Source organism: Phyllostomus discolor, chromosome 5, assembly GCF_004126475.2.
Source record: "Phyllostomus discolor isolate MPI-MPIP mPhyDis1 chromosome 5, mPhyDis1.pri.v3, whole genome shotgun sequence".
In the NCBI taxonomy this organism is placed as follows: Eukaryota; Metazoa; Chordata; class Mammalia; order Chiroptera; family Phyllostomidae; genus Phyllostomus; species Phyllostomus discolor.
The window spans coordinates 18,351,308-18,378,523 of NC_040907.2; the positions used below are offsets into that span (position 1 = coordinate 18,351,308).

The following is a 27,216-nucleotide window of genomic DNA, read 5'->3' on the forward strand; positions in this document are numbered from 1 at the left end:
CCCAGGAGTGCTGGAGAGGCAGTACTGGAGCTTGGGAAAGTCCACTTACCTGATGAAGGATTTTAGAAGCTAGATCATCTGTCTGCCTGTCACACAAAGTACTGATTTATCACTCTGTTAATGGCCCTGTTTGAGATAATGTCAATGTCCCTGGTTAGAATTCCATTTTTTTTCTGCTTTTACTTTTATTAGTATTTATTTTATGCTAAATTTATTTTAAGGTTTTTTTTTCAGTTTCTTTTAGAATATCTTTTTCTTCTGTGCAACCTCCTCTTTCAGTTTAGGAACAACTTGTTCTTTTTTAGTAGGGATCATCTCAGCATGGTAGGGAGAGCTCATGTATGGGTTAATCCACCCATGAGCTCTGTAACTTCTGTGATGCATCTTGGGAGCTTTGTTCACCTGGATGTGCTCAATGACCAAAGGATTTACATCTAAACCCTGAAGTTCGGCATTACTCTCTGCATTTTAAAAAAATTTATTGATGAGAGACTGACTGATTTGTTGTTCCACTTATTTATGCATTCATTGGTTGATTCTTATATGTGCCCTGACCAGGGATTGACACAAACTTGGTGACAAATGGAGCTACGTGGCCAGGGCTTTACTCTCTGCATATTTAAGCACGTGCAGCAAAAATTCAGCACTCTTTTTGGGCAACTGACCCTGTGTCCAGTCCTGCTGTTTGGCCTGGGCACACCTACCAACCCCACCATTGTAACGACAGAGTGGCACGCCTTGCTTCTGTAAAGTGACATTCTTCAGAAACTTGGTGGCTTTTTGAATATGCATACCCTTGATGGCCTGGGCAGTTTCACCAGTGTTCTTAAAATGAACACGGAGATTTGAACCTCTCGATTTGCATGTTTGTGGGGTTTTCCGAGTCAATTGAATAGCAAAGCATTTTCAGAGGTCACCTCTGGCCACTTTCTGGAAGAGCAGAACTCCTTAATTTCTTTGCTAAACCCAACCCCATGTGCCAGTTGTTACATAGGGAACCTACTCCGTAGAACATTGATAGTATTAAAGAGCCTTTGCCAACTGAGCAAAAAGCAAACGTTCTCTAGCTCCAGGAACAAAAATGGAACTACTATGTCTCAGAAATGCTATGTTAACACTTCCATTGACTGAGACATTCAGAGAAAATTGGACATGGCCTCTCATATTCTTGCCTTATTTAAGTTCTCTGTAGCAACCACCCTGGGAACAAAAGGGAAGGACTTATCTGTAAAAATTGTCACAAATAGTTTGGCATTCATCAGTTTAACTATTTTTCTTGGCACAGATTAAAATTGCACCAGGCCTTCCAGGATTCCCTAACTGCAATTCCCTTTGGCACTATTTCCAGAAATCTTATTTATGCTTCATTTTCCCTTCCCTTCCTGTTTTCTTAGATTGAGACCATAATGTAAACTGTTCCTTTGCACGGTGCTAGTTGGACTTTTAGAATCCACGTATCAATAAAAGAAATGACTTGCCCGCAAAGTCTTAGTAACCACATGAGATCCCCAATATTATATTTTACCAAATAAGTATATATATATATATATATATATATATATATATATTTTTTTTTTTTTATTCATCCATTTTTAGGGAGGGAAGGGAGTGGGAGAGAGAGAGAGCGAGAGAGAGAGACATCAATGTGCGGTTGCTGGGGGTTATGGCCTGCAACCCAGGAATGTACCCTGGCTGGAAATCGAACCTGGGACACTTTAATTCCCAGCCCACACTCAATCCACTGAGCTACGCCAGCCAGGGCAGTATATATATTTTTAATGACCAACCCTTATTAGCATCTTTGAAGAGAAAGGGCATTTAAAAAATATTTAATTTAGGACAGGTGGGCTGGATTGGGAGTAAAAGGGAGAAAACTGTACTTGAACAATGATTGAAAAAATAAAAAAATACTTAATTTACTTATTTCTAAAGAGAGGGGAAGGGAAGGAGAAAGAGAGGGAGAGAAGCATATGGGAGAGAATCATCTATCAGTTGCTTCCCACACACCCACAACTGGGGCCTGGCCTGCAACCCAGGCATGTGCCCTGACCGGGAACCGAATCCATGACCTTCCAGTTCGCAGGTTGGTGCCCAATCCACTGAGCCACACCAGCCAGAGCAGAAAGGGCATTTTAAAAAATATATTGATTTTTGAGAGAGAGAAATATTGATTTGATGTTCCACTTATTTATGCATTCAGTGTTTGATTCTTCTATGTGTCCTGACTGGAGATCACACTTGCAACCTTGGCATATCAAGACGACACTCTAACTAACTGAACTACCTGGCCAGGGCAAGAAAGGGCATTTTTACATCAAAAAGGTAGGGGAGAAATAATCTTAGAATAAAGAAGAGTTCTCTACATTGAATAAGTTTAGCTTTATGAAAAACAAATTACACTATTATTACCTTTCTCACTCCCTCGAGGACTCCTAAAAAATTCTGCTCTCACCTCTTAGACTCTAAGTTGAATCTTCAAGTTTCCTTTACTGCTGGCTCTTTCTTGGTTCTTACTCTCTTCTGCCATTGATGTCTCTAACAGCTGCTCTTGGATATACACAGCTGTGAATTACTAGTGTTTTAAGGACACCTAGCCCAGCTGTCTTTTCTTCCTTTAGTCTATTCTCATGTTGCTCTTTTCACATCTCCATTCAGTGATTCATAAAACACATCTGCACTTTATTTATTGATGAGAGAGAGAGAGAGAGAGGGAGAGAGATCGATTTGTTGTTTCACTTATTTACGCATTCATTGGTTGCTCTCTGTATGTGATCTGACCAGGGATTGAACCTACAACCTTGGTGTATCGAGACGATGCTCCAACTAACTGAGCTACCTGGCCAGGGCAAACATCTGCACTTTAAAAAAGTTGATAATTAATTTATCTTGGGATTTTCACATTTTCTTTTAGCATTCAATTAAGCTAGTTAAGTCTACACATTTAACTTTTTAACACTAATGGGCCCACCAGGTTTTCAATAGTAAAATGGGGTTTCATATTACTAGGGAGAATTTTGAAAATGAATGAGATATTTAAATTAATTCAACAAACATTTACTTAGTATTGGATTACAACAATTAATAATAAAAATATTCTTGCCCTTAAGCAGTCATAGATTTATTGGAAAGGCAATATATAATCTAGGGGTTGATTATCTTAAGCTGGGTCCATGGGATGGATGGGTTTGGGGCAGGGGTGTTTAATAAGATTGTAAGGAAACATTGGGGTGTATATGCATTTCTCTGAGAAGATTCATTACTACTCTCATTAGAGTCTCAACTGAGTCCAAGGTGTGCAAAACAAAAAGAAATATTGATGTAAACAAATACATTTAATATACCAAAATAAATTACTATAATGCCAATATCATGGGCAAACAAAAAAATCAAGCACCCGCCTTCTGCTTGGGGGTAGAATAAACGTTCACTGATCATAGTCTTGTGATCAGAAGTTGGGTAGGAGAGATTGCCAAGGATATTTGAGGCAGAAAGAATGGCATATACTAAATTATGGGTTCCATAAAAAAATGTGTATTTGGGGGAAAAAAATTCATTGTGGCTGGAGCACAAAGTACACAGTGAGAAATATACAGGGCCAGAGATGGCAAGCTTTGTACATTGTATGGACTAGAGAGAGCCGGGAGAAATCTTTAAAAAATAAGTTTTTACACCATCAGTTGTGTGAAGTGTATAAGTATTTCTCCAAGAAGGTCTCTCCTATCCCTGCCTTACTAAGAGGGTGATGGGCAATGAGATCTACTGTTCCTGAAGAGTACATAAAACCTGCCTTGGCTGGTGTGGTTTAGTGAATTGAGCACCAGCCTGTGAAACAAAGGGTTGTCGGTTCAATTCCCAGTCAGGGCACATTCCTGGGTTGCAGGCCAGGTGTAGCTCAGTGGAGTGAGCTCGGGCCTGTGAATCAAAGGGTTGCTGGTTCAGTTCCCAATCAGGGCACATGCCTGGGTTGTGGGCCAGGTCCCCAGTGGAGGGGCATGAGAGAGGCAACCACACATTGACCTTTCTTTTTTTCTCTCTCCCTCCCATCCCCATTCTCTAAATAAAGAAATAAAATCTTAAAAGAAAAAAAGAGTACATAAAATCTGTCCTCCTTTCTCTCTCTTATTCCCACTGCCCCTAGAAAGAGCTTTTTGGTTTCCACCTTCCAGAAGTCTAAAATTGTGGAACTAGAAGGAAACTTAGAAGTTACTTTGGTTTAACTTCCTTATTTTACAGTCTTGGAAATAGCCTGAACGAGGAAATGATTCACTTTCCATGTTTCCCCTTCTACCTCTCCAGTTTGGTGCTGGGCCTTTTGTTCTTCTCCCTCTCTTCTGAGGCAAGCTTATGGACTCCTCTGGCTTCACCCAACATCCTTATATCCATGACTTGTATTCTCAGCCCTGTCATTCTGTTTACACCCCCAAAACCTTTAATTGTCTACAGAACACTTCTATCTGACGTTTTATCTTCTGAAACCCAGCATGTCCAAAGATACATTTTCTAAAGGATTTTATTTATTTTTAGGGACAAGGGAAAGGAGGGAGAATGAGAGAGAAACATTGATGTATGAGACACATTGATCCATGGCCTCTCCCATGCACGCTTCCTAACCTGGGACCTGGCCTGCAACCTGTGCATGTGCCCTGCCTGGGAATTGAACTGGTGACTTTTTGCTTTGTGGGACAAAGCCCAAACCACTGAGCCCCACCAGTCAGGGCCAAAGATAAATTTATAATTTTTCCCCACCCCTACAAATCTCTTCCAGTTTTCCCCACATTAGAAAATGGCACCTCATTCACACAATTGCTCAGGTCAAACCAGGTATCATCCTTGATAATGGTTTTTTTTAGTGCCCCCCAATCCAATCAATCAATCAGTGGATCACTAAGACCCCTCATTTTACCTCCTAAAATGTCCATTTCTCACTGTCATCATTGCCACTACTATATTAGACCATTACCTTTTGCCTTGGCTTACTGCAATACTCTTCTAATTCCTAATCTTCTCTTTTCTCCCTAAATCTGTTTCCCACACTGCAATCAGAGTTAACAAATGAACAACAATGTCTTAAATATAAATCTGAGAATGCTATGATCCTATTAACCCTTTACTGGCCGATCATCGTTTGTAGTTAAATCTAAGGTTCCTATTCTTCTCCTTTCTGCCCAACTCTCCAGTCTTATCTGGTGCCACCATCTCTCTCAGGATGTGCCAGTCATGCTGGCTTTCTTTTAGTTCCTCACCAGTGCCAGGCTCTTTCTCTGCTTGGGGCCTTTGCACCTACTGTTTCCTCACTCCTTACCCTCACCTTCTTGTTATTCTTCAGGCTTTAGCTGAAGGTCACCACCTCAGGGAAAACTTCCTTTGCCCCCTGGATCCCCCAGGACAGGTCCCTCTGTGCTTTCTCACTGTACTTGGCACAACTGTAATTGAATTATTATTTGCTTACAGTCGGTTTCCCTGACTAGTCTATAAGCTTCAGGGGAAAGTAAACTCTTAAGATGTTCTCTCCAGCACATTGCCTGGCCCTCACTAAATACTGGTTGAAAGACGGATTGAATCCTTGATCTACCCAGTTGCAGAGCTGAAACTAGAACACAGACCCATTGCTAGCACAGTTTTGTTTTCTCAACCCACGAGGGTCACATAAGATGACACCCCACACTCCAGACTTCCTCTCCCTCTTTCCAGTGTAAATACATCACTCTTCTGTGTTCTGCTCAGGGGCCTATTAAAGCCACTCTGGTGAACTAAAATCCAGGTTTAGAGATTACCTTTCCCCCTAAGAATAGCAACTCCCAGATGACAGAAAGTAATCCCAAAGGAACTAATAAAAATTTCATCATTGGAGGGATGGAATTTTCACTACCATGCCTTAATGGAATTGTAGGGAAGGAATCTACAATGTACTGGACTTGCTTTAGTATCTTCCTTTTGTTATTTATTTTAAATTTTTATCTATTGATAGATATATAGATAGAGACATCAATTTGTTGTCCCACTTATTTATGCACTGATTGGTTGCTTCTTGTAAATGCCCTGACCAGGAATGGAACCCCACAACCTTGGCATATCAGGATGACGTTCCAACCAAGCTAGCTGACCAGGGCTATTTAATATCTTAAAAAAAAACACCCAAAACTTTATCTTCACAACAAGCCTTTTAAGAAGATATTATTCCCTTTGCTACTTACTTATCAAATGGCAAGTTTAGTAATTTACTTAACATTGCAAATCTGGTGGGGAGACCAGTACTTAGTCCCACCCCTTCCCAGGTCAGTCCTCTGTTTATCATCTCATGCTGCTTCCTGTAGTAAGTGTAGGCAACTGTTTAGTTTATACATAAATGTAGGACATGGGTTAACTGGCTATCATTTTTATTATTAATCCTCACCCAAGGATATATTTATTGATTTTTACAGAGAGAGGAGAGGAGAAACATTGATAGGTTGCCTTCTGTACTGATTGGGGATTGAACATGCAACCTAGATATGTGCCCTGACTGGGAATCGAACCTGCACCCTTTTGGTGCATGGAACAATGCTCCTTCTATCAACTGAGACACCTCACCAGGGCCAGGCTGAGTATCTATAAAGAAGGCTTACGCCCTGGCTGGTGTAGTTCAGTAGATTGAGTGAGGGCTGCGAACCAAAGCATCGCAGGTTCGATTCCCAGTCAGGGCACATGCCTGGGTTGCAGGCCACAGCCCCCAGCAACCACACATTGATGTTTCTCTCTCTCTCTCTCTCTCCTTCCCTTCCCTCTCTAAAATAAATAAATAAAATTAAAAAAAAAAGAAGGCTTACTAGATTTCTTTTATTCCTGTGGTGGGCTCTGTGGTCTGTGACTTGACATTTTACTGTCTTTTCCAGAAGCCCGTCACATTTGGTGCCTGACTTTATTCGTTCCAACCTTAAATGCAATTATGGGAAGAAAAAAATGAATCGAGCACTCGATACATATTTATGATGCAAAACCCAGTATGTTGTGTTATCATTTATTTTACTACTGAGTCCACCAAAGCATCCTGTATCCAGGGAGTGGATGGTCAGGCTGATACTTAACAGTGCATTATTTATCTGTTTACTACTATTTGCAATACCAAAAGCTATTAGGAGATAGGCTGTCCTAGGATCAAATATCCCTGCTTGAGTTGGTTTGTCTCTGATTAAAAATGCCTTTGCCTGTCCTTTAATCACCTCTGGATTCTGGTTCTTGAAAACAGGTTTTCTCTTGGGGGCCAAGCGACACTATGACATTTGTGTGTGTCAGATACATTTAACAACTTTGTGACCTTGGACACAGTACTTAAGTTCTGTTTCCTGGGTTGTAAAATGTAGCAACTAACAGGTATTTTGAAGATGCTGGAAACCTTTAATAGGGCTTTGAAAACACAGAACTTAACACAGAGCAGGTGTTCAAGTAGCATTAATTTCCTTTCTTCCTCAGGTAAGGACATTTCCTTTTGAAGTCCATAGACTTATAGATTCTCTGGACTTGTTGAAAGTACATGAAAAATTTTGTTTAGATGTGTGAGTGTGTCCTTCTTGGAAATAAAGGCCACAGTTTAACAGAGTATTATGGGGGCCAGTGGCTAACCTAAAAAATTGTAGATTCTTTTCCCTGCAATGCTAAAGGTTGACTATCTTTTGCAGGTGACCAAATTTTTGTGGATGTTTTTGTTCTCTGAGTATTATTACATTTTTTTTGCAGTCTGCTAACAGAGGAGGATAACCAGGCACCTGGGGAGGGGGTGTCTTTCCGAGGTATGTCCCCCATGAAGTTTTCCTGGAGGCTCTGTGACCCTTTTCGGGTTCCTCCCTAGATGGGGGTGGGGTGCCATCTGCAGCTGGGAAGCAGGTTTATTTTATGGTCTCTCAGGCTTCAGGGGTCTCTTCCTCACTTGAAAGACTAGTTTCTGCGGATTTTCTGAAGTTAAAGTCACTCTCTCCAGGTGTTAGTTAAAAACCTCGTGGTGCAACCCAGCCGTCCCCACCTTCCTAGGCCCCAACCCCGAGGCGGTGGGGGCGGGGAGCGGGTGGGAGCCGCTTCCGCTCCTCCAGCCCGCCAGAGGGCGCTGCGGCCCCGCCTCGTCCTTCTCGAGGTGCTTTGCGCCGGGACCCTTCCGCGTGGATGAGTGAATGTGAGAGTCAGCGTCGCGCCGCGCTCGCCGTGCGCCGCCGCCGCTCCGCGCCCTTATTTCGGCTGCGAGGGGCGGGCGCGCGCGCGCGTAAAGGCATAGAGACGGGCGTTGCGTTCTGGGGCTAGAGCGTCGCCGAGTCGGAGCCGGAGCCCGAGCCGCGCGCTGTGTCTCCGCTGCGTCCGCCGAGGCCCCCGAGTGTCAGGGACAAAAGCCGCCGTCGCGCCGCCTGCTCCCGCCGCCGGAGCTTATCCGCCGCCGCCGACACTCTGAAGAGAGTCCGCCGCCGTCGCTACCTGTGAGGATCCGAGAGCCATGTCGGCTAGCAGCCTCTTGGAGCAGGTACAGGCCCGGCCCGCATGCCTCGGCCATTGTGTGAGGAGAGAGGGAGCCCGACTAGGCCCGGGCCCGCCACCCCCGGTCGGGCCGAGCCGAGGCGGCGCCTCTCGCGGGCCAGGTTTCGGGCCTCTCAGGCCGGCCGCGCCCTGCGCCTCGCCCTCAGCCCGCTCTTCCCGCTTCTTCCCGGCCCTCGGCGCCCAACGCCCGCTCCGGCTGTCCTTCTCGGCGGGCCTCGTTTTTCCCCTTGTTCCCTTCCCCTTCCTTGAAGCCCTGGTGCCCTCGCGTTGCCTCCGGCGCGTCCCCCCGCTTTCTCCCCGCGAGCCCCGCCGGCCTAGCGCTCTTCCCCGCCTCCCGTTTACAGTCTCCCCCTCTCACTGCCATTCCTGACGCCTACCCTCGGGCCTGCTCCTTTATTCCCTTCTCGGTCCGGCTTTAATTTGTCTTCCCTTTCCCATTTCTTCCTCGGACAATTGCTGCTCGGCGACGTTCCCTGTGCCCGCAGAGACCAAAAGGTCAAGGAAACAAAGGTGAGCTCAGCTTGGCCGGTGGCCCCGGGCCGGGCGGGGGGCGCCGAGCCGTGGGGGCGGGGTCTCCGGGAAGCGCCCGGAGGCGCGGATCTTTGGGAAGCCCTTGGTTCGCAGGTGCCTCACACTTAAGTATTTGACCCTTTCGGCGTGTTCTTGCAGCTGGCGATCAGCTTTTTAGCGAACAAGGAGTAATTCATTAAGGGTGGGGGTGGATTCTGTTTTGAAATGTCTCAGGTCCTTAGTTTCCTGTATGTCTTAGAAGGCCTTTGTTTTTCATCCTCGTGGATCACACTCTGGAAGTACTCACATGTGACCGGGGTTGGGGGGGAGCGGGAGGACGTTGAGATCTAGAGGAGCCAGTAAAATGACCTTTTTGGACCAACTTGCTCTGCGCGAGGGAGACATTTTTACTAATACTGCACACTGTTGACTCTTATCCTTACTCTTTCGAAATTCAAACTTAGTTTCTCTGGTTATGATATATTTGATTAATTTGGGAGGGAGATTGTATGATTGAGACACTCATAATTTTAATTTTTCCCTTTAGTACAAAATGGATCTGTACATCAAAAGGATGGATTAAATGATGATGATTTTGAACCTTACTTAAGTCCACAGGCAAGACCCGTGAGTACTTAACCATTTACATTCCTGATCAAAGGGTATATACCATTCTTTCTCTTCCCTATGAATAAGTTGCATTTTCAGGGGTGACTTTCTTCTAGTAGGGTGTTATAAAAAGTTGTTACAAGTGTTAATAGACTGTTCAGATTTCCGTCTTTTGTCAGCAGACATTTGTGCTCTGAGACTAGTTCTGATGACATTTTACAGTGCATTAGTGTTAACACCTGTTTGAGTAATTCTGTTTTACCAAGAATATACAATGCCAAACTTAATCCTTTCCAGTTTAAATATTCTGAATTTTCATCCTCCAAACCTTTTTTTCCCCCTCCCTGAAAATTGGTTTCACATGTCATGGAAAAAACTAATTAAAAAATCACCTTAACTGGACTCAGTACTGCAGAACTGGGTATTCTTCCTTTGTGGTCACTAAAGTTAGTGGAGTCTTAGAACTATTTTGGAGTTATATACTTGTTTTTTAAGTTGAACTATATCTACATTTATAGAGACCAGCTTTGTAGTTAACCTTTGGATTCTCACGTAAGGGAGCTATATGATTTACAAAATGGAGTTAAAAGAAAATAAAATACTGTTTACCACAGGTTAACATCCAGAATGATTGAGGTTTTTGCAATGTAGTCTATCTTGTAATGTGAAGATAGTTGCTTAGAGGTACATATGAAACTACTTTAATGTGGCAGTTCTTTTGTATAAATATTTTCTTTCTCAAAGACATAGTTACAAAGTTGTAGCCAGCAAAGCTCTCAGATTAATAAACCAAAAGGAAAATAGGCAATAACTCAACCAAAATTTTCTAAAAGCAGCAGCTTATGGAACACTTACATAAATTCTGAACAGATGCTGTAGGATAGGTGTAACAGCGTAGGATAACTTGATGTATTAGTATATGTCCATATTTGGATGTAATTCTCACATAAAACTTTTAGATTCTTTGTGTAAAATTTTCTGTATTGAATATATAGAAACCACTTAAACCAATGATTGGAAAAAAGTTTTTGCAGAAAACAACCAGTTAATCAGGAAAAGTAGGGAAGGAAGTAGAGGAATGAACTATTAATAGGTTCCTGCTATTGAAGTAGTTTGCTTACATAATCTTTATAACAGGGAGAGTTGGAGCATTTGGAAATATAATTCTAAGTAGTTCTTGTGAAACATTGTGTAATTGAGATTTTTGAGCTCAGAGGCATGTGGGAACCTGCTGATTCAGGTGTAGAATTCAGCTATATAATGGCATAACCTGTGGTATTAAGTGCTTATTTTTTTCTTAAATAAGCTAAAGCTTAAATGTCTTTATTTTTAAAATATTGGGGGGATAGAAATCTGGTTGAATAGAAAACCTGAGAATCTTTGTCCATGGTACTTTATCTTCAAGAGTAATTCATCTACTTTTTAATCAGTTTTTCATCATTTTATGTTGGAGTAATCCTTCAGGCTTAACCCAGTCATTATAGATTGAATTTTTTATACATAATGGATTTGGGTTTGTTAAGGTATTAACACTGTCTTTGAGAGATACTCTTAATTTTAAGAGAAGTCTTTGAAAAGACAGGTTTTTTTTTTGTTTTGTTTTAAGGAAAATTCAGATTGGCAGAGAAAAGCTCTGCTATTCAGATCACATTAGTGGAAACATTTAATCTTCGAGATGTGTTTTAGTGGCTAGGGAGAGGCACTGAACTTTGGTAATACAAATTTAAGGCCTAAGATAATGGTGGTCATCCAAGTCTCTTAAAAATAAAATTCTGTATTTTGATTAGTTTTAATGGCTTCTTATATATCAGAGCTATTTTGAAGTTAGGGTAAAGTATTCTGTTAAGTTGAGCTGCATCTACACCTATAGAGACCAATTTTGTATATCTCTAACTTCTCATTTTAAGGGACTATATTGTGAGCTATAGGATTTATTAAAAAAGTGAAAATACCTTCAGCACAAACTAATGTAAGGTCAAGAATGATTGAGGATTTTTGCTGCGTAATCTCCCTTTTAACATGAAGAATAGTTGTATATGAGTTTATAATTCTGGTTACTCTTCACGATGATTCCTTTTTTAAAGGTAATGGACTGTGTGGTGTCTTTAGAATTATAGTCCTGTTTTTAATGGAAAAGTTAGTTGTGCATTTTAGCTTGTAGCCATTTGTTTTATAGGAGAAGCAGAACAGGTAGCAACATTTTTTCTAGTTTTAAATCCTCTCGAGGCTACTGTATATTTCCTTTCTAGGTTATAATTAAATAGTGACATCTGTTGATGTTCCCAGATAGTTTGCCAAGAGGCTACCACTGTAAACTAGATGTAGTGAACCTTGTTTTTTTTTTTTACATAATCATATTTGACATATACTAAAATGTCTTTGTGTATTTTTATATTTTGATAATTGAAAATAAATTCACACACCAGTATTTTAACATAGCAAAGATTTATGAACATACATAAAATCATGCCATATAAATGTTAACTATAATAAGATTTAAGAAGTTTTCTTGACACACAGACGCTATGTTCTTTAAATACAGTGGTAGAACTTGGCTTTTTGGTTTATGGTTGACGGCTACACAGATTTTTGGGATATAATTTGAAATTTCCAGTTTTGTTTGTTTTATTGTTGTATCTATTATAGTATGGTTTTAATAGGAAACTTTCTTGAACACTCCTTTGTTTTGCCAAAATTCCCTCTCAAGTCCAAAGATAGTGGTTTTCATAAAAGCATCATCTCAACACTTACAAAGCAAGACTGTTGTCAAGGTGCTGGATTTTTCCCTTTTCTGAATTGTGGTGCTAAAGTTAAGGCCCACATTAACTATGTGTAAGTTAAACTTTAAATGTTTAAACATTACAATTAAACCAAAATTTCTTAAAAGAAGAAGCAAGTTTATGGGACAAGACCATCTGAAATGGTCACTCTACTTTTTTATAATAATGGATGAAGCATTTGAATTGTTTGAATAATTGAGAGAAGAAATGTCCTGATTGTTTTATTTATTTTTATGTGTAGTGTTTATTTGCTTTTTTTTTTTCCTTCCACAGAATAATGCATATACTGCTATGTCAGATTCCTACTTACCCAGTTACTACAGTCCCTCCATTGGCTTCTCCTATTCTTTGGGTGAAGCTGCTTGGTCTACAGGGGGTGACACAGCGATGCCCTATCTAACATCTTATGGACAACTGAGCAACGGAGAGCCTCACTTCCTACCAGATGCAATGTTTGGACAACCAGGAGCCCTTGGTAGCACTCCATTTCTTGGTCAGCATGGTTTTAATTTCTTTCCCAGTGGCATTGACTTCTCAGCTTGGGGAAATAACAGTTCTCAGGGACAGTCTACTCAGAGCTCTGGATACAGTAGCAATTATGCTTATGCACCTAGCTCCTTAGGTGGAGCCATGATTGATGGACAGTCAGCTTTTGCCAGTGATACCCTCAATAAAGCTCCTGGCATGAATACTATAGACCAAGGGATGGCAGCACTGAAGTTGGGTAGCACAGAAGTTGCAAGCAGTGTTCCAAAAGTTGTAGGCTCTGCTGTTGGTAGTGGGTCCATTACTAGTAACATCGTGGCTTCTAATAGTTTGCCTCCAGCTACCATTGCTCCTCCAAAACCAGCATCTTGGGCTGATATAGCTAGCAAGCCTGCTAAACAACAACCTAAGTTGAAGACCAAGAATGGCATTGCAGGGTCAAGTCTTCCACCACCCCCAATAAAGCATAACATGGATATTGGAACTTGGGATAACAAGGGTCCTGTGGCAAAAGCCCCCTCACAGGCTTTGGTTCAGAACATAGGTCAGCAGCCAACCCAGGGGTCTCCCCAACCTGTAGGTCAGCAGGCTAACACTAGCCCACCAGTGGCTCAGGCATCAGTAGGGCAACAGACACAGCCATTGCCCCCACCTCCACCACAGCCTGCCCAGCTCTCAGTCCAGCAACAGGCAGCTCAGCCAACCCGCTGGGTAGCACCTCGGAACCGTGGCAGTGGGTTCGGTCATAATGGGGTGGATGGTAATGGAGTAGGACAGTCTCAGGCTGGATCTGGATCTACTCCTTCAGAACCTCACCCAGTGTTGGAGAAGCTACGGTCCATTAATAACTATAACCCCAAGGATTTTGACTGGAATCTGAAACATGGCCGGGTTTTCATCATTAAGAGCTACTCTGAGGACGATATCCACCGTTCCATTAAGTATAATATCTGGTGCAGCACAGAGCATGGTAACAAGAGACTGGATGCTGCCTATCGCTCCATGAACGGGAAAGGCCCCGTTTACTTACTTTTCAGTGTCAACGGCAGTGGACACTTCTGTGGCGTTGCAGAAATGAAATCAGCTGTGGACTACAACACGTGTGCAGGTGTATGGTCCCAGGACAAGTGGAAGGGGCGTTTTGATGTCCGGTGGATTTTTGTGAAGGACGTTCCCAATAGCCAGCTGCGACACATTCGCCTAGAGAACAACGAGAATAAACCAGTGACCAACTCCAGGGACACTCAGGAAGTGCCTCTGGAAAAGGCTAAGCAGGTGTTGAAAATCATAGCCAGCTACAAGCACACCACGTCCATTTTTGATGACTTCTCACACTATGAGAAACGCCAAGAGGAAGAAGAAAGTGTTAAAAAGGTAACCAGCTTACCATTAAGACTTTTAGTGGGGAAGAGGGGAAGGAACTAGAGAGAACAGGAGAGGTATTATTTTGAATAATAAAAGCTCTGTAAATAACACAAATATCACTGAATTAGTTCAATCCTTTATGTGGGAGTGTGATTGATCTACTGTATGAACCTTAGTGTGAAAGAATGTGGGAACATTAATGGAGGATACAAATGTAGGCTTAAAGGAAAAGTAGAGAAAATGAATTTACATGATGCAGAAAGAGGTGAAGAATGAGTCTGAAAGAAATTGAAAGGGAATGATTGAAGTGATAATACCAGGGAAATTAAAGTAGGAAAAGTTTGAGGCTGTAGTAAGGCAGAGAGAAAAGATACAAGTTTGTTAGGAATTAATTTTTGGCCTAATGGGTACTGTGTTTTTTTCCCAAGAGTTGGTATGTCACCAAGCTCTGACATGATCTTTTAGCCTGCTTTTTGACAACTGGCAGTGTTAAAAGGATGTTTTTAAGAACTTTCTTGCTCCTATCCTTAGTATTCTTTCTTTTTTTCAAAACCTTTTTCCCATTGGAAAAGTAAAATGTTTATTAAATAAAACTTAGAAAATGGATCATCAGAAGAAAAGGCTGACCTCTTGCTCTTAGTATTTTATTGTATTCCTGAAGAGTCGCTTTCTCTTTGCACCAAGTGGGGATCTTGGGTAGAGTTGAATTTATTTGAGAGTTGGTAATGCTTGATCCTTGTGTGTGTGGAGTGAATATAAACTTTAGAACCATAAGAGAACAATAAAATACTAGTTGGGGCAGATCATATTTTATCTAGGACTTAGATGTACTTATTTGATTTCAAAGATTTTATTTTTTGAGAGGGGGGAAGAGAGAGAGAGAGAGAGAGAGAGAAATGTGTGGTTGCCTCTCAAGTGCCCCCGGGGGAACCTGGCCCAAAATCCAGACATGTGCCCTGACTGGGAATCAAACTGATGGCCCTTTGGTTCACAGGCTGGCGCTCAGTCCACTGAGCCATACCAGCCAGGGATGGACTTAGACATATTTAAATGTAGGAATTAGGGGGAACGATTATGGGCAAGGAGGAAATTAAAGAAAAATCTGTAAATGATTTGAGAGAACCCTGAATGGTTAGTCTTGAATGTAAAATAAAAATCAAACCCAGTGGTGGGAAGGTAGAAGAGGAATGCAGGGGTAAATGGTGATGTGAGGAGATTTGACTTGGGGTGGTAAATACATAATACAGTATACTGAAGATGTATAATAGAATTGTGTACCTGAAACCTATACAATTTTATTAATCGATGTCACCCCTGATAAATTTAATAAAAAACAAACAAACCTAAAAAGTTTATGTAAATATGTTTTCGTTAGATTTGTTATGAATTCATAGAGAGCTTATATATTTGATCTAGAATCTGAGATGTTTGTTATGGCTCTATAAAAACTTACTCCTTTGAGCAGTGAGAGGAGGGTCTTTGGTTGATTTTTCACCTCCATAACACAGAACCAGAGGTGCATAGTTGTTCAACTAAAGTAGGATAGTTTTAGCCTTATATTCTAGTGTGTACAGACAAATAAATGGAGATACACTTGTCAGTGATGCCAAAAGTATTGGGGATATAGAGCTAGATTACTGAAAAGTTGGCTGTTAGAAATTTTCCCCTTTTTTAGTCCTTGAAACGCCCGTCTTCCTCCAAGTTTTAACAGTTTAATGTAAATTCTTCTGTAATCTTGTAGAAAAAGACTGTTTACTGGTCATTTTTGCCATACATCTCAAACACACTAAAGATGTCTTCACAGGCTCCTGTTACTAGAAGTACAAGGAAGGTAGACATGACCTTTTAGGTACCATGTAGTGGCATAGCAGATTTTTAATATGTGGGAGGGTGTCCAGGTGCTTGATAATCTCTCATATCATCAGTATGCTTTCTTTCATCTGCAAAGTTCTGTCTTACATCTTGTGATTAAAAGCAGAAAGGAAGAGACAGCAGTATTTTTAGGGATGCACAACTGTAGATGCTATGATAAACTGGTATGTGTTAGAAATCATGGGGAAACTTTGGTTTAAAAATGAAGTAGCAAATTTGAGGACTATTAATTTATGTAAACTTTTAGTCAAGTATGTATTTGTATTAAAGTCACTTGAGTGGTTTAGTGTATGATAATTGAACTTCATAAGTAGGTATAAGATTTATATTTTGGAATTGACTAGTCCTATGATGTTTTCATAAAGTGGATTTAAATAATATTTTGGTCTTTGTTAACTGATGGATCTTTCTTAAAACTATTCTGTAAAGATCTTTGAGTATTTTAATTGTTCTCAGGCAGGTAACAAAACCACCAAGCGGAAAAGAAAAGCTTCAATTATACTTTTGTCAGATTACTTTTTAGTTTACCTTCTGTAAGAAATGCTTGCTGGGCTTTCAGGAAGATCCCTGTGATTACTTCTAAACTCAGTTACCATTTCAGTCAGTATATTACCTTACTCTTCTGTTTCCCACTGTTATCCTTAATATCCTTACATAAGTGACTGTAAACTTCCAGTCTTTATTAGGCTTCCAAGACAAAACAAGTTTTATGAGAATGGGAGCGATAGCTTGTTGAGGCAGTAGAGAGACCTCCTTAGGTTGGGTGTTTGTGTGTGCACTTTTGTATTTACAAGACTGCAAAAAATTTTTATGCCAAATGGGCACAGTAACTCAGTACATAGGGAAATACTTAAACTTCATCCTGAAAATGATGTCACAGCTGTTGCAGAGTTTTGAGATTAGGCATGTATCTTGGCAGAACACGCTGAAGCAGAATTATAGCTGTTTTTGCCTACCATTATTACTGACTTGTTCTGTCGTATGATGTAATTCGGTATCATAGATCCTTCATGCATTGGAGCTATCTGTCTTGAAACTTCTGACATCGGAGATATATGTTCTACTTTGTTGTATGCTCCAGATACAATTTGTAGCCTGCATTTGCTTAGAACCATTCCTTAATTGTTAAATATTCTCCAGTGACATTAGTTTTGATGACTTCATAGTATTTTATCATAGATACATTGTAATTTATCAATTCCTGATTGTTGAATATGTCAGCTTTTTAATTTTTTTCCAGCTAAAATAGCATTGTAGTGAACAATCTTTGATGTAAAGATTGCTTCACATATGCCTTTTAGTGTTACTACTGAGTCAAAGGATGTATGCTTTTTGAAGGTTTGGCCATGATATATCCATGTGAGCCTTTTTCCTTCTGAAAAAGTTGAGAGAATTACTGTTAGCTGATAACATGAAGATAACAGTGAGTTAACTCCCTTTGTCTCAATTTTGGAATAGTCTGGCATTATTTGGAATAATGATAATTTTTTAGTAAACATAATAGTTGGTTTAGTTTTTGTCTTAAATTTCTAGCTTTTTGACTGTAGGTAAAAATAAGAATAGTGGGAACTGCATAATTCTCTTAAAACCTAGCCCAATGTTAACCAGGCACTTGGGTACGTAATATTTTTTTGAATAATGGCAGAGTGGGGAGAAAGATCTAGAGAAGATACGATTAGTGACAACTCAAGGTGTGTGTTGTGTGATATGTATATTTTAAAAATATGTTTATTGATTTAGAGAGGAATGGGGGGAGAGGGAGAAACATTGGTTGCCCTGACTGGAGTTCAAACCCATAACATTTGGTGTATAGGATGATGTTCCAACCTGCCAGGGCTCAAGGTGTGTGTTTTTAAAAAATTCCTTGCTGTTTGGTGAGAATAGCAGGATTTCATAAAACCTCTCACATTTTCAAGCAGAATACCTAAGAATGGTGACTTGGAGGGTGTTCAGATATACTTAAATTTTATTATGTTGTTTAAGAATTGAAATGAAGCTTTTTTCTTTGAACAACTTGACTGTGTGCTAGACCATGAATTTCTCTAGTGTGTCTGTGAAGGAGCCTTACATTAGTGATAGGTAACAGCATAAAACAGAAAGTGTTTTTTCAAGGTATGCACAGGGTGCCAATTTGGAAGCTTAAAGATTGCCTAACCCAGCCTGGGGTGTGGGTGGATTGGTCATAGAAAAAATCCTGGAAGAAGTGATCTCTCAGCTGAACCTTGAAAGATGTATAGAAATTAGGTGTTTTGGGAAGAGTGAACATAGGTTCAGCGCAGCACAAAGTCTGGGACACTGTGTAGGTAATAATTTGAACAGGAATTTCTGTATAGTTCAAGAAAGGTTAATTGGTATTTGTGGAATATGTTTCCCAAGAGGGAAGTTTGGAGATTAAATTAGTGAAAAGGAGTTGAATGAATTGTGTATGCAATTAGTTTGATACAGAAGGAATCCACTAAAACAGGTACAAAGTTGGCTTTAAAAAGTGTTAGAGCTTAACCCCTGATGGGTGTGGTTCAGTGGTTGGGTGCTGTCCTACAAAGCTAAAGTTTGCTGATTTGATTCCTGGTCAGGGCACATGCCTGGGTTGTGGGTTCAGTCCCCGGTTGGGGTGTGTGTCAGTGTTTCTCTCTCTCTCTCTGTCTCCCTTTCATTCTCTCTAAGAATAAATAGGTAGATAGATAATAAAAACTATTCGAACTTAAAAGAATGAGGAGTAAAGTCTAATTTTAATCAGTGGCAAAGGAGCTCCTTCATGTGATCCTTGCACAGAAGGTAGATGGGGACTCTTGTCAGAAGTTAAGGTGTACCAGTATATGATAATAATAGGTATCATTACTGAATGCATCTCTCACTTCTTCCCATAATATGTTTCATATATGTTATCTTATTTGTCATCATAGTGTTTGGTGGAATGTTCAGCTTACAAGAAGTAATTTAGAAGAGGAACATAATAGCTGTTATCAGCTGCTTTTAAAATTCTGGCAGGTTTATTCTCTATACCAAACATAGCTCTAGAACCAATGGATAGAAGTTATAGGGAGGAAGATTTTTGTAAATAAAAGGGAGAATTTTCTAAAATTGGAGTTCTTGGTCACAGGAGGGTTTCAAGAAGAGGCTAACAGATCTTTTATTAGATATCTTGTAGGGAAGATTAATACATGGGTTAATCTAGATCAGAGAAACCTAGGATAAGAGGGTTAGCTGATCCCAGAAAACATTTGAGGTTCATAGAAGAGGAATTGATGCCACTAAATGAGTATTTTGGAAAGTCATTGTTTCTGTTCTATAATTTCTGACCCAAATACTTACTACATATAAAAAATAAGGACTTAAGGCTAGAGGATATGGATGACAAAAAGCATTGGTTGATTCCCAGTGAATCTTAGTACCAATTAGGTATATGGGTAGTTATTTTTAATACATTTACTGTCTAAGTATTAAAAAAATTTTTACCTAGAATATACTAAAGACACATTAAAAGAATTTAAATGTGATTATTTTTTTAAAGATTTTATTTAGTTTTAGAGGAAGGGAGGGAGAAAGAGAGGGAGAGAAACATCAGTGTGTGGTTGCCTCTTGGGCACCCCACACTGGGGACCTGGCCTGCAACCCAGGCATGTGCCCTGACTGGGAATCAAACCGGCCGACCCGTGAGTTTGCAGGCCAGCGCTCAATCCACTGAGCCACACCAGCCAAGGCTGAACATGATTATTGCAGAGATATGTTTTCTTTTTTTAAAATCCAGCTTTCCTATAGTGTTAGTACAAGTAAAATTTTTCTTCTGAGGAAGTATGTTTTTTTTCTTACAGCCATTTCTCTGCCCCCTAACCCTTTAACTTGGTTATTTTGCCTCTTGCTGAGAAACATTTGAAGTAATCACCTTGGTCCCATATTTTTACTTTAGAAAATATTTAAAAATAGCCAAGTTTTAGTGATACAAAAGTCAGAGAGGAAGAAAACATCGCTTTAGCCAATTATATTGTTTTCTTATTAAGTCCTTAGGAAATAAATAACCATGGGTATTGTTTCTTTCCATTTAGCATTTCGCTACTCCACTGTTGTTTTAAATTGCCTCTTCACAACTAGTTAGTGGACATCCTGTTTAAATTGGGATGACAAACATGAACTTTGTAAAATTCTAGGACTGTCTGTCTACTTCTGTCTTGCAGATAAATTTGCTTGTCTCATTGCCAAAAAGGTTGAGGAAATTCTATTTGTATTACTCATTACTTTCCTTGCTTTGTGGCTGATAAAATGCCTCCACCCTCCTAAAGGAGGTCTAGAAAATAGATGACACTGAATTTGGATCTTTATGAATCATGTCCTTTTTTGTATCCATATTTCAATAAGTGTTTTTATTAATTGCTGGATTAGAACAAATAAACAAGACACCATCTTTGCCTTAAGACCAGACAGTGTTGTTAGGGCAACAACAGAATGAATAAAATATGGGATAAGAATTGTAGTAGAGAATTAAGAAATGTTTTGGCTTTCTGGAGAAGAGTGATAAATTTGGGGACATTAAGAAAAGCTTTATGGAGGAAATAACACTTGAACCATGTCAAATAGAATGAGTAATCATACAAATGATAGCACCGTGTTTGACATGTAATAAGTGCTTGGCACATAGTGCACATTAAAGTTTAGCTATCTCATCTAATATATCATTCTCATATTTCAGATGAGGAAGCGGGCTCAAAGAGTTATTTATATGAGGTCTCATAGCTAATAAGTGGGGGAGTTGGTATTTCAGTGGAAGTTTGATCATGTGCTGAAGCTGGCTAACTGTGGGCCAGCTGTTTGGCTTTTAAGAATTTTAGGATCAGTTGGAACTTCATCCTGAACACCAATATGTTGTGGGTTCACTCCCCACTCAGGGCATACACATAGGCCTAGGTTTCAGGTTTGATCCCCAGTCAAGTCACATGTGGGAGGCAACCTGTTTCTCTCTCACGTCAATGTTTCTTTCTGCCCCTGGCTGGTATACCTCAGTTGGTTGGACATTGTTCTGCAAACCAAAAGGTGGTAGGTTGGGTTCTCAGTGAGGGCACTTGCCCGGGTTGCAGGTTTGGTTCCCAGTTGGGGTGCATGCAAGAAGCAACTGATGTTTCTGTCTCATGTCAATGTTTCTCTCCCTTTCTTTCTCCTTCCTTTCTCCCTCTCTCTGGAATCAGTAAAAAAATAATAATAAAAAAATAGCAAGCTGATTGTTAAATAGGTCATTATGAAACATAAACTTAATATTAAATACATTGTATTAAAAGGTGTTACATTAGCCCTGGCTGGTGTGGCCAGTGGATTGAGTGCTGGCCTGTGAACCCAAAGGGTTGCCAGTTCAATTCCCAGTCAGGGCACATGCCAGGGTTGCAGGCCAGGTCCTCAGTAGGGGGCGCGGGAGAAGCAACCACACATAGGTGTTTCTCTCCCTTCCCCTCTCTCTAAAAATAAATAAAGAAAAATCTTTTTTTAAAAAGGTGTTACATTAAATTACATTCTAAATTATTTGTAATATAAATTACAATTAAGCTATATAAACTTAAAATACCATTATTATTGTTATCACTAAAGGTAAATTTGAAATAATTTATATCTATTACATTCAGTACAGTAGGTAAAACTGACATGCACCTCTTAACCCCACATTCAGTGATACCACAATTGGTATTTGAAACCAGCCATGTTATTTACACCATGGAAATTGGCAAACGCTATATACCTATCAGGATTTGATTTTTGTTGATTGTCTAGACCAGGGGTCACATCAGCCTTTCGGTTGGCTTCAAAGGGCTGATTGTAATTTTAGGACTGTATAAATGTAACTACTCCATAACAGTTAAGCAGGAGCTTGGCGTCCTCGGTAGAAACAAGGTGCTAGGCCAAATCTGGTCCAAGGGCTTTGTGTTCGCCACCTGTGGTCTAGACTTAACAGTGATGGAGAAACTAACTATGCAGATTGAACTGAAATGTGTCATGTCTGTAGCTCTGATATATTTTGAAAAACAGGAAAATTTAAGGAAATTTAAAAGCATCATTGATGAATCAGTGAAGTTCTGACACATCTGTTTTTTTTTTCACTTTTGACTTAAAATAGACAGATGTGCTTGGAACCACACTGTAAGTGCCAGAGAGTCTGTTTTGCCCCAAAGGCATGGACCACTGTATGATATATGGAGTTTGTTAGATAGAAAAGTGAGGACATTCTAGGAAGAGGAGACAGCAGGTTCAAAAACATGGTCTGGTGAATGCTTAGGTTATGTTTTCAGAATAAGAAGTTGAATGTGGAAAAGTAAGTGATAAAGCTGAACCAGGTTGGTTGGGCCCAGTACATAAAGGACCTTGGATTTTGTCCTATACTTTTGTTTTGGTTGGATTGTAGAGGGAAGGTAGTTAATGTGGAGTGGCAGTTTGGAGGATAGGAAGGATGAAATACTTTACCTGGCGTTGACTTTGTTAGTTACTTGCACAGTCTTCAGTCCTCACATCAATCCTGGGAGGCAATATCCCATATTAACAGATAGGGGAATGGAAACTCAGGTTAGCAACTTACTTAAACTCATGTAGTAAATGAAGAGAGATAGGTGTAAGTGACCAAAGATCAAATGAGATGCTTTTACCCATAGTCTGGGAGAAAAGGCCAATGAGGCCCTGAACCAAGACAGTGAAGAAGGGGAAGTTGGATTTGAAGAATGTGGTAGATGTATTTTCCATATCTTATTTTAAAAAATTAAATAATATGGGATGAGCTAGCAGATAAGGATTGGACATTTGTTGGCTTTTGGAAATAGTGTTTGAGGTGCCTGGGGGCAGTGTGGTGATAATTAGGATCTGGAGCTCAGGAAAGAGTGTTGATAGAAATTAGGGAGTTTTCAGCCCTCAGTATATAGGTAAAGGCATGTAAGAGTTTAAGATTATTCAAGAATACTGGTAATAAAAATAATGGCTGTAATTATTGAATACTTTCTACATGTTTTAGCATACAGCTGTCCTGAATACATATGTAAGTTTTCATTTACTTCTCATATCATGGCCAGGTAGATGCAAGTATCTCTCAGCTTTACAGATAAAGACACTGAAGCCCAAGCTCAGAAAAGAGGAAATAACTTTGCAAAGTCACACAAGCTAAGAAAGCAGAGCTGGTGTTTCTACTTCTGCAGTGTTGTTCTAGAGCCAGCATGCATTGAGAGGAGGAGGACCAAAGAAAGAGCTCCCAGAAATCACAAAATTTAAAGGATGGTTAAAGAGGCAGCAAGTGAAAGATTGAGATGGAGTAGTCTGAGCTTTAGAAAGAGTAAGAGGTAGAAGAGGATAAAGAGGGGATAAAGGGTGAAGACTTGACTTGGGGTGGTGAACATAATACAATATACAGATGATGTATCATAGAATTGTATGCATGAAACCTATTTAATTTTATGAATCAATGTCATTCCAGTAAATTCCATAAAAAAAAAAACACAGAGTAAGCCCTGGTTGGTGTGGCTTAGTGGATTGAGGGCCAGCCTGTGAACCAAAGGGTCACGGGTTTGATTCCCAGTCAGGGCACATGCCCTGGGTTGCAGGTCAGGTCCTCAGTGAGGGGTGTGTGGGAGGCAACCATACATTGATGTTTCCTTCTCTTTTTCCCTCCCTTCCCGTCTCTAAAAATAAATAAAATCCTTAAAAAAATAAAAAAAGAATAAGGAAAAGGTTATATCTTGAATGGAATTTCAAGCAGTGGAGTGGTATAATCAGTTTATTCAAACTGGAGAGATAGATGATGACTGCAAATGCCTGTGGCTATCTGTTGAATAAAAGTAACATGAGAGTGCTTTGTTTTTAGTGTTTGAAGTTGTAGTCGCCACTCATCAGTTAATAGTCTGCATTTGTTGTTCTATTGTTTCAACCTCACCCTACCCATAGTCTTTCAGGCTGTCTGTTCCATTCCGAGCCTTAAAGAGATTTAGTGACGACCAGCTTTTATTTATTTAGTCTGGGCTGTTTTGGTAAATTAGACCATATAAAAATGTCTGAAATACAATTAGATATGAAAAGTGGCAGTATTCTGTTTTTGATATGGTTAAAAATTGATCCAGGATGTTTGCTGTTTTTCCACAGGTCAATATTTTGAGATGGGTTAGTTAGCAACTCTAGAATCATTTAGTGTCTACTTTGAATAGTTTAAAACCAAGAATTACTCAGAAATAAGCCATTCTGCTTACATGCCAGAAGTTAAGATTAGTCCTCTAACAGTCTTCAAACTTGAGCAGTGGAATTCCCCCTCTCCCCTACCCCACCCAAACAAAATGTTACTCAGAAGCAAATGAATGGTTGATTTTATATGCTTAGCCTCCTTTCCTCCCTGGAAGATCCCCCAAGCTTCTTCCTATGCAGCATAATTTGGAACTTACTCAATGACATGTTTTTTAAAATAGAGCAGTGGTAAATGCAAGTAGGGATGGGAAATCTGTTTTTGAAATTGAAGAAATGTAGAGATCCTGCAGCCTCAGCATCTCATGTAGATGTGTTGGTTTACTTAGTCTGGAGGGAGAGGGGTGAGGAAGACATACATCTTACAGGAGGTGGGGAGCCTATAGCATTGGCTTTGACTGCCCTAGTTTAAGGGACATAATGATGAGGGACTCTTAACCTGTAGCTGCTCAGGAGTTTCATACAGAGGAGAAAAAGCTGCTTCTTGAATTAAGATGAACAAAAATGATCTCTTTTACCATTGAATCCTGCGTGTCTTTAAATGAGCAAGGAGAAAGGCTCTTGAGTGTGGTAGTTAGCACAGATTATTTCTTCTGCCTTTCTCCACAGAAGCAGGTAATAGAGTTTAAACTTGCATGTTGCTACCACTTCTCCTGGACCGAATTCTTGTAGTTATAACAGCTAGCTTAATAAGTAGTGCCCTGATGGTTTTTGTCCCTTGCTGAATAAAAAGTTCTTCATTGAACTAAGTCCAGTTAGCCATAGGGAGAGGATACCAAGTTCATGAGATGATATCATAAATTAAACATTATAGGTTGGTGTGTATTGAGGTGCTAATTTTACAGTATGAGACTGAAGTGCAGAGGAAGAATAGCAAGACCAGTTTGGATGGAATCAAGATACTTTTATGGAAGACTGGGTTTAAGTTTGAGTTGGGTCCGAAGGATGGATAGGAAAAGATAGTGGAAAAATGAAGAAAATGGCTAACTCAAGTTTGAACTATTAGCTATGAAGGGGGAAGGGAAGAGGTAGGCAGTTGCTCTTTATAACTCATTTGCACTTAACTGCTGTTGTAATATCTGGTGGTTCTTATGAGGTAATTAGTACTCTTATACATATGTCAGAGTTAAACATTTGGCTGTATCACTTGTGTAATCATGAAGCCGTTTAGAAAAGGTGGACTTACATAAGCTTTTGGCTGCATGTGAACTTTTTTGGTAATCAGTATGGATAACACATAAAACTTCTAAAGTACTTGCTTGTAAGTTTATTTGCACTCTAAATTTTGTATTTCAAATTTTGTCTTTGCATTTGTTTTTCATTATAAAATACAACCAAATTATAAAACATGTAGAAAATGAAAGAAAAGTCACCTATAATTTTTCTACTCATTTTGGCATTTTTCTTCTTTATCTACACAAGTGGTTTATACAGTTATTACATTTTGCAGGTATTTTATCCTGCTCTTTTCTCCTTTTTCGGGTATTTACACATACTTAGCCATTTTTGGACGTCTGTATATTAGGCACTTTTCTTTAATCCCTTATAATTCTGTAGAATAGTAAGATTATTTTTATTTTACAGGTAGGGAACTGAGGAATAAGGACTGTGGTATGAACAGCAGTTTAGAGTTATTCAAAAAGGAATAACTTTTTCAAGACATAGGTTATAGAAGAGCTGAAATTTATTTTGCCTCAAAGCTTTTTTTGTTGTTAAACCTTGCTGAATCTTCACATTTATCATTTACAATAGTTAACAATGTTCTATTACCTACTGATGCTGGTAGCCAGTCACCTATTTGTGGATATATGAGGAGAACATAATTAATTGATCACTCAGGTCTAATCCTAGGCCCTCATCACAAGTATCAAAATGGAGTGAATTAGGTCTATTCTACCCAACCTTGTGAAAGTTGCTGTTAAGGCAGCAGGAGTAAGGAGGAACTCGAATGGTTCTGGATAATGTTATACAATTGAGCGGGAAGGACTTTGTCTACCCTACTCTCACTTTTTTACACAAACTGCAAAGATTATCTCACTTTAGTGGCAGAACTAGAACTGGAACCCAAGCACATTCTTGGGTAATTCAGTCATTTATGCCATGTTACTTGTAGTTCCTTAAGCCTGCAAAGGGATGGGGAGGGGAACAGGGTGGAACACTTCATAGTATATACTGCAGAAAATGGTAACAACGATTTAAAACAAACTTTGAGTCATCTGAAATGTATTTATAAAAACACTGATAACTGGACTCTGCCCCCAGACTTACTAAACTAGAAATTTTATTTAGTAAATTCCCTAGGTATTTCTTAACATGATTAGAAGTGACTGAAGAGAAGTTAACTCAGTTTGTACAAGTTATCATCTTGGAGTACTTACTCTGCAGTCTTGTCCTCTCTCACCTGTCGAGTGAATGAGGGTCTTTGGAGGTGAGGCCTTGGAATCTGCATTCTGTCAGCTCTGTAGGTGATGATTCACTTGTATTTAAAGTTTGAGAACTCCTAGATCATTATGTATGTCATTAGTCATCAAATTCTTCAATAACTTTTGGCCTGGTACTTAATTGTGCTGCTGGTTTTCCATTTTTGGGTCCAGCCCTTAGCACAAACTTAACAGGGCACAAATGTAGAATCTTCATGCTGGGAGTAGGTGGGACTTGACAGGCTATTAAAAACCATATTTGTTTAATTGTATACTGAAGTGTTTTGAGAAATTGGTTTTATTGTGAAATTAGTTTAGTTTAAATGTAGTTCTTACTGGAGAGCCAAGGAGTGATTCAGAGAATAATCAAACTTTCAAACCAAATAAAATGGTTTGACAACTAATGTTTTCTAATTTACTTTTAGTTAAGCCAAAAAATGTTAATGCATCTTCTTTTCTTTTCAAGATTTTATTTAGCCTTGGCTCATGTG

At 39.7% G+C, this 27,216-nt stretch overlaps 1 protein-coding gene across 2 annotated transcripts in view; it reads left to right on the forward strand.

The window, feature by feature from the left end:
* Window positions 1-8,202: 8,202 nt before the first annotated feature.
* YTHDF2 (YTH N6-methyladenosine RNA binding protein 2) overlaps window positions 8,203-27,216 on the forward strand; it is a 28,932-nt gene continuing 9,918 nt past the window's right edge. The window contains exons 1-4 of one of the 2 annotated variants that reach the window (XM_028511242.2): window positions 8,203-8,482; window positions 8,982-9,006; window positions 9,554-9,633; window positions 12,669-14,321. In XM_028511242.2, the coding sequence (XP_028367043.1) occupies window positions 8,456-8,482; window positions 8,982-9,006; window positions 9,554-9,633; window positions 12,669-14,306 (1,770 nt within the window). In that variant the 5' untranslated portion in view covers window positions 8,203-8,455 and the 3' untranslated portion in view covers window positions 14,307-14,321. Of the gene's footprint in view, window positions 8,483-8,981; window positions 9,007-9,553; window positions 9,634-12,668; window positions 14,322-27,216 lie in introns of those variants that run through there. The other variant, XM_028511243.2, reaches the window with a different exon arrangement.